The sequence below is a fragment of the Pelmatolapia mariae genome, linkage group LG18, assembly GCF_036321145.2.
Source record: "Pelmatolapia mariae isolate MD_Pm_ZW linkage group LG18, Pm_UMD_F_2, whole genome shotgun sequence".
Taxonomy (NCBI): domain Eukaryota; kingdom Metazoa; phylum Chordata; class Actinopteri; order Cichliformes; family Cichlidae; genus Pelmatolapia; species Pelmatolapia mariae.
The window spans coordinates 17,948,306-17,962,684 of NC_086243.1; the positions used below are offsets into that span (position 1 = coordinate 17,948,306).

Here is a 14,379-nt window from a genome sequence, read left to right on the forward strand (position 1 = left end):
AGAGACTGATTAAGTCATGCAGAAATCAATTACTTCAAGTTATTGCTCCTAAAGGTGGCCGTACAAGATACTGATTCATGATGTGTACTTAGTTCTTTATGACTGTGTATAACCATCATATGAATATTTAAACAGCTGTATGAAGTTGAATTTGTGAAAAAGAGCAACTTGGAGGTTGAAATTTTCAAATAACACAGCAGAGTGTAACTTAGCCAACTAACAAGCTACCTACAGGTAAGATTTTCTAACAATGTGTTTATATATCAGTCTACATTTAATCATAGATTATTATTAATGTCTGGCTCTCTTTCACAGTGTGCCTTTTGTCCTGTCTTTGTTCCTTCACCTCCAACTGGCAGGCAGCTGAGTGCATCTCCCTAACCCTGTTTCTGCAGGGAGAGATTTCTCTCCTGAGATTTCTTTCCACTAAAAGAGTTTCTCCTTCCCACTGTCGGCAAAAGCGCTTGCTGATAGGGGGTCATCTGATTGTTGGGGTTTCTCTGCTCTCTCTGTATTATTGTAGGGTCTTTACTTGACACTGTAAAGCTTGGGGTGACTTTTGTTGTGATTTTGTGCTATATAAATAAAACCGAATTGAATTGAAAAGCTGCCGTTTCATGTAACAAAACTGTTATTGTGTTTTTCTAGGAAACCTTCCATTGTTTTCTTTCATATAATGAACAAACAACCTTAGCAACTACCTGAGGATATAAGGTGTTTGACAAAGGAACCCTTGGGACTTTTAGTAGGGAGTGACTGAATTACTTACTAAGGACGTAGAGAGAAAGGGTGATTCCTGCCAGGCAGAAGCCCTCAAAGAAACGCAAGGTGCTGAACATGGGGACGTTCCTAGAAAAGGCCACAGTAAAACCAAACACCAACATGAACAGTACTGATATGATCAGCACTGGGTGGCGGCCAAACCTACAGAATAAGGTAAGAGCAAAAATGACACTTGTAATAAGCATAAAACACCTTTAAGGTTTGCATGATCTTTCAATTAAGGATGGTGCGAAAGTCTTACCAGTCAGCTAATATTCCAAACACCAGATATCCAAAGATGGATCCAACCAACAGAGAAAACTTTGCAATATGGACTTTCCATGCTGAGTCACCCATCAGACTCCACTGTAGAGACAAATAAACAGGTATTAGTTTCAAGAAAATGATGCTGTGTAGATAATGTGGAGGACAAAGATCAATATTATCTTTTGAGTATGCTGCATTTTTATCTCTTGATTAACATTCACCTCCAAGTTTGTCTAATTCATTGACAAATATCATCACTCATAATTTGATATGTAAGAAGGATATACCCTGCAACAGAAGAGCTTCTTGGTATTTAGTCTATAGCAACACTGACACAATATCAATATCTTTTTTCTGTTATTTAATCCCGACAAGACACCAATACTCCAAAACAGAGCACTTTGCCAAACGTGATATTTCGCTATAGTTCACTTATGATTACTTATTTAAGCACAAATTCTTCAATTACATTCTGCCTGGTTCAAAAGCAATGCAATATATATGTTATAAATTACACATTAGGCGTTTTCCTTCATTAGTTGGAGAACCTTAATTAAGTCGATAATCAAGGTTAACTCCACATAAGCAAACACTTTCTTATTACATCATTTATTTTTGTTTCTATGTAGGCTGTCAAGATGGTGTCCTATAATACAGTAACTCTACTTTTACTTTGTGACTGAATCCCTGCTAAAAAAAAAAAAGTGATTCCTAGAATACGACAACGATGTGGTGTAGACTTGTCTCTGCATGTAGGTACACCCTGTTTTTTTCTCTCCAGCAAGAGTGCTAGGTTGTGACAAGCAGACTCAACACACACATCTTAGATTTGAACTTACAGCTTTGACTACCACTGGCATTGTAATAATTATGCATCTGAGGAAGGGGTAAAAGTTGACACATTTACAAAAAAGGTACTAATGTGTGTGCAAACATACGTGGAAATGCGGTATATAAAGGCAAAAACTGAATTTGTATAATCTATGAAAAGTTATTATTTAGTCTGCCCATCTTTATTCTTTAACAGCGTTTATTCAAAAGCCTGAACTCTCTTAAGTGTGATTTAGAGATCCACACAAAAAAAATCTACATTGTAACTTATGTTGTAACCAGAAACCCCTTTTAACCCTACACCTTAACCTTCCAAGCCATTCAGTCATTGTGGCCTGTGTCATCCCGACGTGTAGTTATACTTTTCAGGAGCTGCATGTCAGGTCACATGGAAGGTTAGGTTGTAGGGTTAAAAGGAGTTTCCAGTTACCTTATAAGTTATGATGTAGCTTTCCCACTGAAGTCTAAATCATGTCTTAGGCATGCTTTCTTGTAAATTCTTTTAAGCAGTCTTCAGGAGTAGTCCCCCAGGCTGCTTGAAGTACATTCAAATGGATGTGGGCTGCCTTTTGTTTCATTTTCTGTGATGATAATTTGCAACCGCTTCAATAATGTTGAGGTTCTGGGGAGGCCAATCCATGAGTGGTAGTGTTACATTGTATGTTTTTCTGTACAAGTTTTGACAAGATCCCCAACACCACTGGCTGAAATACAGCCCCACTTCTTGTGTAATTTGGCATATCACAGCCTTTTTCCCCAGTTTCGCTTCTTTAAGAATGGCTTCTTCATAGCCACTGCAGCCACTGAGACCATTTATGATAAAGCATTAGTGAAGAGTATACGGCCCAGCTGAAGGATTAGATGCATCTCCCAGGTCCTGTGTCAGGTCTTAGCAGTTTTTTCTATTTTTTAGATTTCTGAAGGACATTACTTTCAGATCATCTGCTGTAGCAGTAGTAGTTTTGATGGGGGGAGGGGCTTCTTTTTTTCAAATTTACATAAAGGTTGGCTCAAGCAAGTCTATGTATGTAGCAAGTCTACCATACGCTCAAGTACAAAGTGAAATTAGCAAAAGGCTCTTTGTTTCTTTTACTTTTGTATTTGGGTTGTTTCTGAAGGGTCATAACCTATCGTAAACTCTACCATAGTGACGTGCTCAAAATGGAATGCCCCAGGAATTACACAGAGCCACCAAGCAGTCACATGACTCACACATGCCACTCATGCATGGTTTCAGTATCGATGTCAGACACAGAAAGACGCAGAGGAGAAAACAAGTTTCTTTTGCGCAACCACAAGACAGCAAAGACTATAAAAAACAGAAACTGGAAGCTGGAGAGACTACCAAAATAAAACTCACATTTCAATCTACAGTAAAACACACTATGACGACATGTATCAGCAGAGCTGGAAGACTGGTGACTGAGCAGAACTGACATATGTAGGCGACCACAGACAGATGACCAGTGTTATAAAACACGAACATCAGCATTCCCCAAGTCACACGTCACAGACAAAGCAGCAATGTCTTACGAGTGTTAAAAGCAGTTAAACTGTCTGTGGTGCATTTTGATTGCTCGGTATCATTAATGTGCTTTATTTCAAAGCCTTCATTAACTTTAACGGTAATTAAAAGTTTTGGAAAAGAGAATCCTACAAACTACAAAAAGCGGGGTTACATACTTTGCTCTATGCTTTTAATATACCATGCTGTTTTATGCAACCTTTATAAAAGTGATCAACCCAGTCTAGAATATGAATGTTAGTTAAAAAAATAAAAAAAATTATAAAAAATGGAATTTACAAAAAGAATATAACTTACTAGTCAGGAAATGGACTGACTAATAAATAAGCTCACCCTGCTATCTGCTCATATTTTTACTTTAACCATTGCCTTTATTCGGACAAAGTCAGCCTAAAAATGAATCAGGGATCATTTTAAAGGTTGGTAATAGAGCAGCACTCAACATGAGGAAGTAACCACTGCAGACAGAGTTACACAACAACCACTTGGATCATTTCAATATAACAAATTATCTTTATTTATACAGCATTTTTCTAAAGACTCACTGCAAGTACTTCACACAAGGCAACAAATTTATAGGCGCATATAAAAACATTCATAATGTATCTGTAGATTTATTGTAAAGAAAAAAAATTCAACAGTTCACACACTGTGGAGTTCCTATTTTGCCCATTTATTTTGCATGTGAATTAAAAAAAAACTGCTGAATGTCAAAAATATCTGCATTTTAACACGCTATAGCAGAAGCAGGAAAACACGGGTGTAATTTGCATGATGGCTTCTGTCACTTATCAGTTGTATTACATGCTTGTTCCCAGGGAGAGTCAGCTAACACGTCTCTTTGAATTGTTGGACCGTATTATCTGCCTTCCTTTCATAAAGTATGTGTCACTGTATCCTGTGTTCATAAAGGACCTTTCTACAGTAGAAGGCTTGACCAGCTGTTATTAAGGTTACTTCTAGATCATTTAACTCTGTTTCAAACTTTGACTAAAACCTGGTTTTTTATCTGTGCAACAGCCATTACTGGGCATACGGTTTTTAGAAAAGACAGGGAGACATGGAATGACAAATATTTAAGCCATAACAGAAAAACAGCATCTCTAAAATTTAGATTCATCATCACCTTGAGTCAGATCCATGCTTTTTGTCAGGTTTGATTTGTCACTTGTTTCCTTGCTATTGTCTTGCTCATTTTGTGAGTAATGAATAGAGGTCAGTGACAGAGACTGCTTAGGTACACACGAATCACTTAGCTGAGATAAGATGCAAACCATGAAAGGGCTAAGATCAAATCAGTCAAAATCTCAAGGAAATCTGTTGATCTCTTTCAAAAGAACGACCACCAGTGATCAGTCTAGACCATCGAGTCCATTGAGATGAAGATGCTCAACCACAGCTGCACATTTTTGCACTCGCTGAACTACACAGTGGTGGGTGGGGGTTTCAAAGGAGAGGGAGCAGGCCACAAGGGAGGGAGGTAGGGAGAGAGATGAAGGCAAGCACAGGGGGAAGGAGGCATAATTGTACAATGTAACCACAGAACATACAAAGATATGGAGGGAGAAGCAAAAAAATAAAGCAGGGAACACATTTATGCAAAAGATAACTAGATAGAAAGAGACAGAGAGAGAGAGACAGAGAGAGGGAAAGAAATGCTCAAAAGCAGTTGTGAGGAGACAGCAGAAAACACAGGGAGAGACTGCTGCATAGTTACTGCCTAGCAACAGACCATCACTGAGGTTATCTGACTCTGTCTGCTTCCAAGTGCAAGTTTTACCACCGCTGGAGGGGTGAAACCCTATATTGTGATGGTAGCTGGGTGAGGATATAACAAACTATTGTATAAGGAGGGTGAATTCTTGGAAAAACATAGACCTATAGTATGCGTCCCATAACACACTGAAAATATGGGGTAAAAGAAGTCAAAAAAGGGAACATTACACATGTGATGCTGGATCTGCAGCCTTAGGGACTGAATCTGATGTCAAATTATCAGTGTGACCATGTTTCAGATGCAGGCTATGCTAAACATTACATAAGATACTGTACCATGTTTGACAAGTTGGCTGATGGCAGTGTTATTTTACTGTGATCAACAGTGACAGCTTGTGAAACAACAAACCTTTGCCTGTCCATGTATTATTCATGCCCTCCTGTTGTTGATAGTTAGCACAACTACATATATCTGTCAACAGTCAGACTTCATATGTATTGAAAAGCCATTACTCCTATTACCCAAATTCCATCACACCATCCTTAGAAAACACAAACTTAAACCATAGCAAAGGGTCACAGCTTTCACCCCTCCCTGTTCCAAAACAGCACTTATCAGAAAAGAGCGGCACAGCACACATTCTTGTCACACACACAGCGCCTCAGCAGAGTTTTATCATCTGGTCACACAAGCATCTTTCCTCCCAGCTGACACTGTGAGAGGTTGTCATTGTGTGCTGACTGGGTATCTGCAGTGGGGTCGTCGCCTTTCGACAGCTGAGGCTATTTCAAAGTGTCCCGCACTGATCCAGAGTCTGTGGAAGGAGCCAACCAGCTGGGTAAACAGCATGAAGGGACACAGAGCAGAGGGGCCTGCATGGGTGTTCAGCTACAGTATCATCTTTCAGATCTATGGGTGTGCAGCCTCGAGCTAGAGATACCATGTCTGGGTGTACCCACCAAGGCTTTTAAAACATATCGTCCTTATCACATAAGAACCTAACCTAGACTACCAGAAGAACAACATGAAGATGGCACAGTTGTATGAGTGCAGTACGGGCACAGCTAAACAGTTGTTTGATTGGTTAATCAATCCGTCTGCTCCTAACAGTTATTCCAATGTTCTCAATTATATTTCTCAATTATTAAATAAAGCGCGGGGCTCCAATTAACTAACTGATTAACTGGCTAACCATTTCAGCTCAGCAATTAGCAGTTCTTTATTTAATCATTTAGGTCATTTATTATTTAAAAATGCCATTTCTTGTTGATTTCAGTGCGAGGAATACACAACTGGTTTACAATGCAATGCAGTGCAATTTAGAGACACATCAGGAGATACTTCATCTTTTTTTTTGTTTTGTTTTATCTTTTTGACAACGAAAAAGTAATTCTTTTTTAAAGTGTCATGATAGTCCAATTCCCAAGAGGAGAATCCATCATGTAAATATTACATCATCAACAGTCCTTTACTGCTCGGTGCATCCGATTATCATACAACAACCAAATTGATAAAGCATGAGTTAGAGAGGTTAATCTGTCATTTGAAGAGGTTCTCAGGCCACTATTTCAGGCAGTATGTGCAGCTGCTGCCCATCCCAAAGCAAGATGAGTAGGGTAGGTTGCACAGAGACTGTGTCTGAGTAATGGTATATTCTGATTTCAAAGGCTCAGTTCAATTAAGAAGGACCCTGAGGAGAGCTTTGACTCAATTAGGATGGGTCTCCACATTAACCACTTTGGATCTTTCACCGCTGCCTTCTTTCTGTGTCACCCTGAGAAAGCACTGTGTGAGCAGTGGCACCTCATCACGTGTCAAATTCGGAAAAATGGCACAGAGTTAGAATATCTACAAGTATTTAAGTGCTGACCTCGTGCAGAGCAGTGTGGGGTTAGATTGTCTTCAGACAGTGTGTAAGAGACACTAAGGCATTTCGTCAGAATTGGCACTCTGCTCTGCTTTTTAGGGATAGTGTGTCATGGATAGCTGAGACCCAGGCATGTGCAGTTTTTCTGTGGCAATCCAAACACAGGAATAAAAGCCAAGTCATCACTTCCTATTCGAGTGCCACATTCTATAGTTTGTGTTCTATGGTAGGGGAGCAAAAAAGGAGGCTTGGAAGACTGAGGGACAGTGTCAAAATAGAAAAAGAAAATGACAAGTACAAGTACAAGAGATATTTTTGCTTTAATTTCGGATTTTGACAGCGTGCCATTCGATTCAGCTTCTCCTCACCGTGACCTTGTCTGAATGTGGACAGCCAGGAGTTAGAGAAGACGAGCATTGCCAGACACTTTTAGCAACTGTCCAGGCCCGTTACTGATCTGCAGAGGTGGTAGTGTCAACATGAAATATCTCAGTATGTGTTCAAAGGCAACACAAATCTTAGCATGTACAAAGTTACAACAGCAGCGTGAGCAGAGAGCAATGACTGTTTTCAAATCATCAGCCTTCATATGGGAAACCTGTTTTCAGCTTTAGCCACAGGGAAACTGAAATGTTCTGATTATTAGTAATTTGCATCCACCCAGTCAAATTCTTTCACGTATGACTTTATATTCAGCTGCACTTGTGAGAATCCCCTAGTGCATGAGAACAGTTTATCACGCTGGCCTTTTATGCAGCCCCGGCCCTCAAATTACCCTGTGGACAGCAAATGAAATCAAGATTTCAACTGCCCCAGCTCCCACAGCTAAATTAAAATGCCACAGCTGCATTTTATTTGCTTTATTTTAATAAGGGACATTATCAGTGATAAGCAGACACCACAATGGAGGCGAGCAGTGAAGCTTCCAAGCTCATCCTTTTTTAAAAACCCTTCAAAAGGTACAGCAGCTGCCGGCTAGAATGTGAATTGCTGTGCTCTTCAACTGAGTGTGTGTGTGACAGCAAGAGTGGATATTAAAGGTTTTAAACAAACTGATTATACAACATTTAGATTATTTCTAAGATTTAATTGCACCTTGTTCTAAGAATTAATAAGTATTATTTTTGCATATTTCCAATAATGTCAGGTCTGCTCTTCTTTTTTCTTGTACAAAAATAAAAATGTTTGTATCCTCATATGCACATGCAGCATCTGCAGCTGGAGACAAGCGGACTGGCAAAAGGAGATATAAAAGTGTTCCTCCTGCAGCTCACAGTCCAACTACAAAGACTGCAGGCACAGATACTGGAATGCAAAGGCCTCAATCCTGAGTCACAAACAACCTGGAAGTGTCCAATATGAGAGCCATAAGATTATCTTACTGCTGTTTGGTTAGGACAGCGATGGGCCGGGTGATGTTTGATCAGGGATGGGGTTGCATTATTCCAGAGAGTACAGTAATGACCTTTGCTCCAAATCAAATGCTCCCTGTCTATTATATCCATTACGACAACCGGCAAATTCCACTAGCCCTGGCAGTTTGCCCCATGTGCCAATGGTGGCTTGTTTCTGTGACAGGTCACCTATTGTGTCAGATGGTGCGATGACTCACTGTCAGCATCATGCATGCCCTCACCTGAATCCTACTACTTTTAGGTCCAACGTGAGCCAATTCGTGGCTGTGTAAATCCGCACTGGAGATGACGGTGCTAGACGCCCCAAAGTGGAGAGAAGACTGCAACAATGGAGGCATAACCACAACCACTACCGAGGTGCTTTCAGAACACAATCAGACGGAATTTTAACGTGGCCGTTTAAGGCGAACTGTTTTGTTTTTTCACTGTAACTGCAGTGTTAATACGCGCATCTTACTAATGTAATATCGACCCTATTATTAGGATGCATAACAAATTATACAAAGGACTCCCCACCCTATCCTCAAGATGGATAGCTTACCTTAGTAACCACATTTTCCTTAAGTCCTGTGTGCAGCTCGAATGTCCACTCATTGTTGTTACACGACATGCTGGTCGTGATGTTGTTTGTGGAACTTCCATTGACATAAATTGGATCCGGTCGCTCACTGATGTTTTTTGGGCTGCCTAACAGCGAGGAATGAGCTGTACTATGGTTAGTCAGATTTGCCAAAGACTGGATACATGTGCTGTTTGGCTGGGCGAGGAGGAAATTATCAGAGAACTGACTGAATCCAATAAATAACGCCGGAATCCATGTCAGCACAATCAGCTGTTTCTGGTACTTCCCAAATCCACCTAGAAATGGCAGAACAGAGCTGTCGATGCGTGTCAGCAGATCCGGCGACGTGGTTTCGGGTGACACGAAGCCGTTCTCAGGTTGATGGTCCCCCGTTTCGAGCTGCACCACGGCCATCGCGGTTTCCCCTACAGATGCCTCCGTTGTGTAGCGAAGCCGGGGTTGCAGTGCTACCCCCTGTCGACTCCACAATGCGTCAATACCTCCAGTTCCGGCGGTGAAAGCCGTGCGCAGTCAATCACTGGAATGGAAATAAGACGCACCTCCTTATTATCAGGAAGCACTTCCCTCCGTCTGACACCAAAACCCGTGCGGGACTGACTGCAGACACGCGTCCTGAAACAAAAGGCGGATTGCGATGAATTGAGAAACGACGACATAAACTATCCCACGCTCTTTTCTGTCGGCTGATTCTGTTTGTGTAGGTGAGCTGTAGCACCAGAGCGAAAGAATTGCTTCCTGGGGAATCCACAGGTAACGCACCTGCCCATGGAGGATGTGGCTAATCACTTTAACCTAACGTGGCCACTTGTAACCAATGGTAACTACCACTTTCTCTTGCAGTCAGACAATGAACAGTAATGTAATCACATAGGTTAAAATAGGCCCTGCATAAAGAAAAAAAAGGAATTAGTACAAAGTTTGTCTGAGTGATGCTATATATTTTTGATAAATGGTCACATTGCTGTCTCGGTGTTCTTTGTAGCCTATTTATATATTTCTATAATTTAAGGATTGAGTATAATAAAGTAGTCTAAGCGTAAACCATAGATAAAAACCACATATTCTCAGATTTAAAACATCAACAACAGGTAAGATTATGTTCTGTAATGGGAAGGGGGAGGGACTGTAGTGTTGTCCCCGCCTATATTTCCAGCAAACAAAACAACTGTGCCTGCCAGCAATTTGAGCAAACAATATTACGCGCAATAAGAAGTCGTAGTGCTTCAGCTGTGCACAAAAATGACCAATTAGTGGGCTGATTTTTAACTGATGACTCAGGACAATTAAGTGAGTGGGAGCAGGTTTTAATTTGCTTTCAAACTGAAAGTAAACGGAGTTCGTTTTCTCCTATTTAACTGTAGCCTGACTCCAAGAGAGACGGGGGAATCAATAATTTACCTTGTCTAAGACTGAACTGTAGCCCATAATAAAGTTTATTTAGAAGCTTGGGACGATGACCACAAACTGCTGTCTTATTGTAATTAAAAACTCACATAGGTTTTCTTCTAAACACAGGCAGCCCCTGATTCCCTGTGTGGTATGTTTATAACGAAGATATAAATTGGTCTGTTCAAGTGTACTTAAAAAATGCTCATATGGTACTGATAAAAGATTTTGATTTTTTTCTTCTTAAAGTAGTGAAAGTAATTATAGATTTTTCACCACCAGATTTGAGGTTATTAAATTGTATAAATGATTTGGCCACCTCCAGCAGCTCAGGATTGTGTTCCAGATTTTTTTTAGCGCCGTATATCAACCTAACATCACCCCAGAACCCCAGATGGATGATTACTTTGCTTTTAAGATGTTTAATCAAAACATGGACTACAGCTTAGAAACGTTTTTGCAGTAATCACTAGTAAGCATCACCACATTAAATAGCAACCATTTTACTCAGTGAAATCTTGAGTAAATCCAATTTTTTTACCTTTAAGACATGTTTATAACTCACTATGATAATTATAATCAGGGCCAACAGTCACAAAATTAAAGACTACATTTACTGGGTCACTTAGTTTCTCCCCCCCTCCCAAATATACAAATTCAACATCACAGACATGTTGAATAAATAACTTAACTTTTTTCTCGGTTAATTATCGGGGAGGTTCGATTCATATCTTCATAACCTATATTTATCTGACCATGTGATGGCAGACTCCTTATCTACACCACATGTGCATTTGGCAATGCCTCACCCTCCTGGCCGTTATGTGCTAGTGCATGTGTATTTTTATTTATTTATTTTTGTCTCTCTTTTTTTATCTTTTTAAAACTTTTTTAATAGTATTTTTCTTCGTTTCTCAAATAAGGCATTTATTACTTAGTTAGTTAGTTTGGTTTTAATATTATTTCAGGTGTGTACAGTTCCTAACGATTATTAATAAAGCAATTATAATAAATACATTTAGGTAAACCTTGATGTCATGCCAACATCTTTTATATATGACCCATATTGTACATTATACATTATACCGTGGGTTGGAAGCATGACCATTTTTTGGAGGGCAATGGAAGGACGATTAAGGGTGCAAATGGGCTGCGGTGTCTTGTTGTCTTTTGTTGCACACTGATGTCCCCTGGCGGCAGATTGAAACGACAGCACTGCTGTTTTCTCATTGTAGTGTATGCAGACCATTTTTAAACCACGCAACATCCAAAGCAAAAATGTATTTATTTTTTTATTGTTTTTACAGAAAAGTCAGTGCTGGTGAAATATGAATATGTTCATAATGTTTGTGGTGTCATCTGACTGTTACATACAGATGTAAAATTCTCCCAAAATACAGGAAAATATATTTCTCATGATTAAAGGCCTGTTATTAATTATCATTGTATTGCGCAACATCTAATGAGTGAATTAGAAATCTCCATTATCTGGACCTTTCCTCTTTTGTCTGTTTATGTACTCTACTATGTCTACCAGGTAACAAAAAAATAAATCATTAATCACAGGGTTTATTTTCTGTATCCTATCCAAATGTTCCATTCACACAATGCTTTTGATTGTAATCCAGCATGCTTGTGAGTCAACAGAAACCAGTCAACCGTTGTACCATCACATCATTGCTGCGGTGCCGTTTGTTATCATTCAAGCTTGCTTACACTCCCTAGCAACTCATACAGGTGTGTCCAGGATCCGCCCCTTATGATGATATGAGTCAGCTCAAGTCTGCGTGTGTGTGTCTGCATGAACAGGTGTGATGCTGTTCTGTCTGTCGGTGTCTGTACCATAAACCAACCAGTGACACATGAGCTGCAAAATGTTATCACTGCAGTTTCACTGCACTCAGTATTCCAGAACTAAGTAATCTCACGGAGGCCACATTTAATGTGCTCAAATACTGCAATCCAATAAGATAGCATATCCTGATCAAAACCATAGCGTAACCTTTCACAGAAACAAAAAGAACCATCATGATAGTGTTTTAGTGCAGTTTGGATTCAAAGTCTAACACAGAGTAAATGTTTGATTTATTCTGTAGGGGTTATCGTCAAAGTAAGTAAAGTAATAAAACCATAGACAATGAGAATGATTGTGGACACTATCACTGCAAAATGATAAACACACATCATGACATTAAAGCATCTTGGTTTTAAAATTCTTTCAAATATTATTGAAGAAAAGAAATGACAAAAAAGGGAAGCTCATTATGAAATAGCCTTTCTTGGGAACTGACAACTGAGGCATGGTCATTATGCTGTTTCTGGCTAAGGTCATGTCCTCTGTTATAGTGTCAGGAATGTGGGGGAGTTTAATGACCTACTAAAGGATTGGCCTTTTCAAGGCTAATTATGTTTATTTTATTTTTTTTATTCCAAACAAAACCATCAAAAAGTGAGCAGAGTTTCTGTTTTTCTGTTGCTGGGTTAACAAGCATGACAATCCCAGATCCCTGACTCATGTACTACAGCATTTTGTTTTTTGTTTGTCTTGTAAGTTATCTTGAGGAAATGTCTCTTTTACAGTATTGTTCTGCACACTGGAAAGTCTGAAGAACCATCTGTGTGGACAACAGGTTAATGGGTGACACAGTGTCACTTGCCTGCAGTTAAATATACCAGATGTCAGGGTTCATTTTTCCTGTTTACTCAGCGCATGATGTCAGTATCAGTGTCTGGAAATGATATCAAATGTGTGAGGTTACAGCATTAGCTGGTATCAGGGTAAGTGTGACTTATTAGACATAATGTTGGAACGTATTTGGATTAACCTGGTCTAAACTTCAACTGGTTGAGTGAACTCCTTTAATGCTCTTTTAAAGTGTATATTTTTATTCAGCTTTTGCAGCCTTGTTGTAGCATTTGATTTAGTGACCTTCACATCTGTTCTAGCAAAGCCCATGATGGATTTGAGAACTGGAAACAAACAATAGGTTAAATATTTACTATAAGCTGAACTAAAGAGAAAGTCAACAGCCTGCTTGCTTTCACCAGCGTCTCTTCCATGTATATCTGAATGAATCATGCAGACGGAAAGAATAAAGGGTGGCTTCTCCACTGCACGATGACAGATGAGCATTACCAAATCTGACTTAATGAACCATGTCTGCAATAGTTGCAACACCTTGACTTATCTGATGCAACAGAAAGATTCCAAAGGGATTATCCTGCAGGGTAAAATGTAAGATTATCTAATGACAGAGTACAGAAAGTTCACCATCCCAGCTTTCATTTTATTGCTTTTAAAACAAAAGCTGTTACTAGACTGGTTTTAGAAAAGCTCTACAAGTTCAGTCTCGCAGTGTCTTTTGTTTAGGTATCATGTATTACACACACACAGAACCAACCCACCTGAGCTTCGATGTAGGGTGTGTCTTTCCAGAGTGGGACTCTGGACTTTCGAGAAATATTTATTATCACATATTCATTTTGTGTTGCTTTGCGTTTAGAAATGAAACCATATCTCGGTGAAACATTTGCACTACTGCTGAAAATATTTTGCATAGGCAAGCTATGCCAAGTTTGTCAAGCGCAATCAAAAAGTTTGACGTGGGAAACTAAGTGACTGAAAATGGTATGAAAATTCCAGTTTAGGGCGTTGGCTCCTTAAAGTCACCGGCTCAGTATTGAATGGGCGTCCATGCCTCCCTCTATTCCCAACTATCTCCTCCTCCCTGTTATCGCATGTCTGCGGGTACGTCGAGGAGTAAGTATGTGTCCGTTGGCTATAGGTCAGGGTTAAAACGCCAGAGGGCACACTCGATCAGCAAAGTGAGCGATTGTTACTTTCTTCTGCTGAAAAGATCATTGCAGGCACTTTACGGGATATTTTGTCCTCATCGGATCTATCCATCTATATTTACTTTTATCACCTATCAGCAAAATAAGATAAAATCACGTTCCAAGAAGTGATTGTATCTACAATCTGCAGCAACATCTTTAAAAAAACAAAAACAAAAAAAACCCCAGTTG

The 14,379-nt window shown here is 39.6% G+C and overlaps 1 protein-coding gene across 1 annotated transcript in view; it reads right to left on the bottom strand.

Annotated features, from left to right (window-relative positions):
* The window catches only part of LOC134616484 (solute carrier family 22 member 23-like), a 37,230-nt gene extending 27,475 nt beyond the window's left edge, over positions 1-9,755 (bottom strand). The window contains exons 1-3 of the mRNA XM_063461308.1: positions 8,926-9,755; positions 1,025-1,128; positions 770-924 (exon numbers count right to left, since the gene is read on the bottom strand). Of these exons, the coding sequence (XP_063317378.1) occupies positions 770-924; positions 1,025-1,128; positions 8,926-9,360 (694 nt within the window). The 5' untranslated portion in view covers positions 9,361-9,755. The remainder of the gene's footprint in view (positions 1-769; positions 925-1,024; positions 1,129-8,925) is intronic.
* Between the last annotated feature and the right edge of the window lie 4,624 nt (positions 9,756-14,379).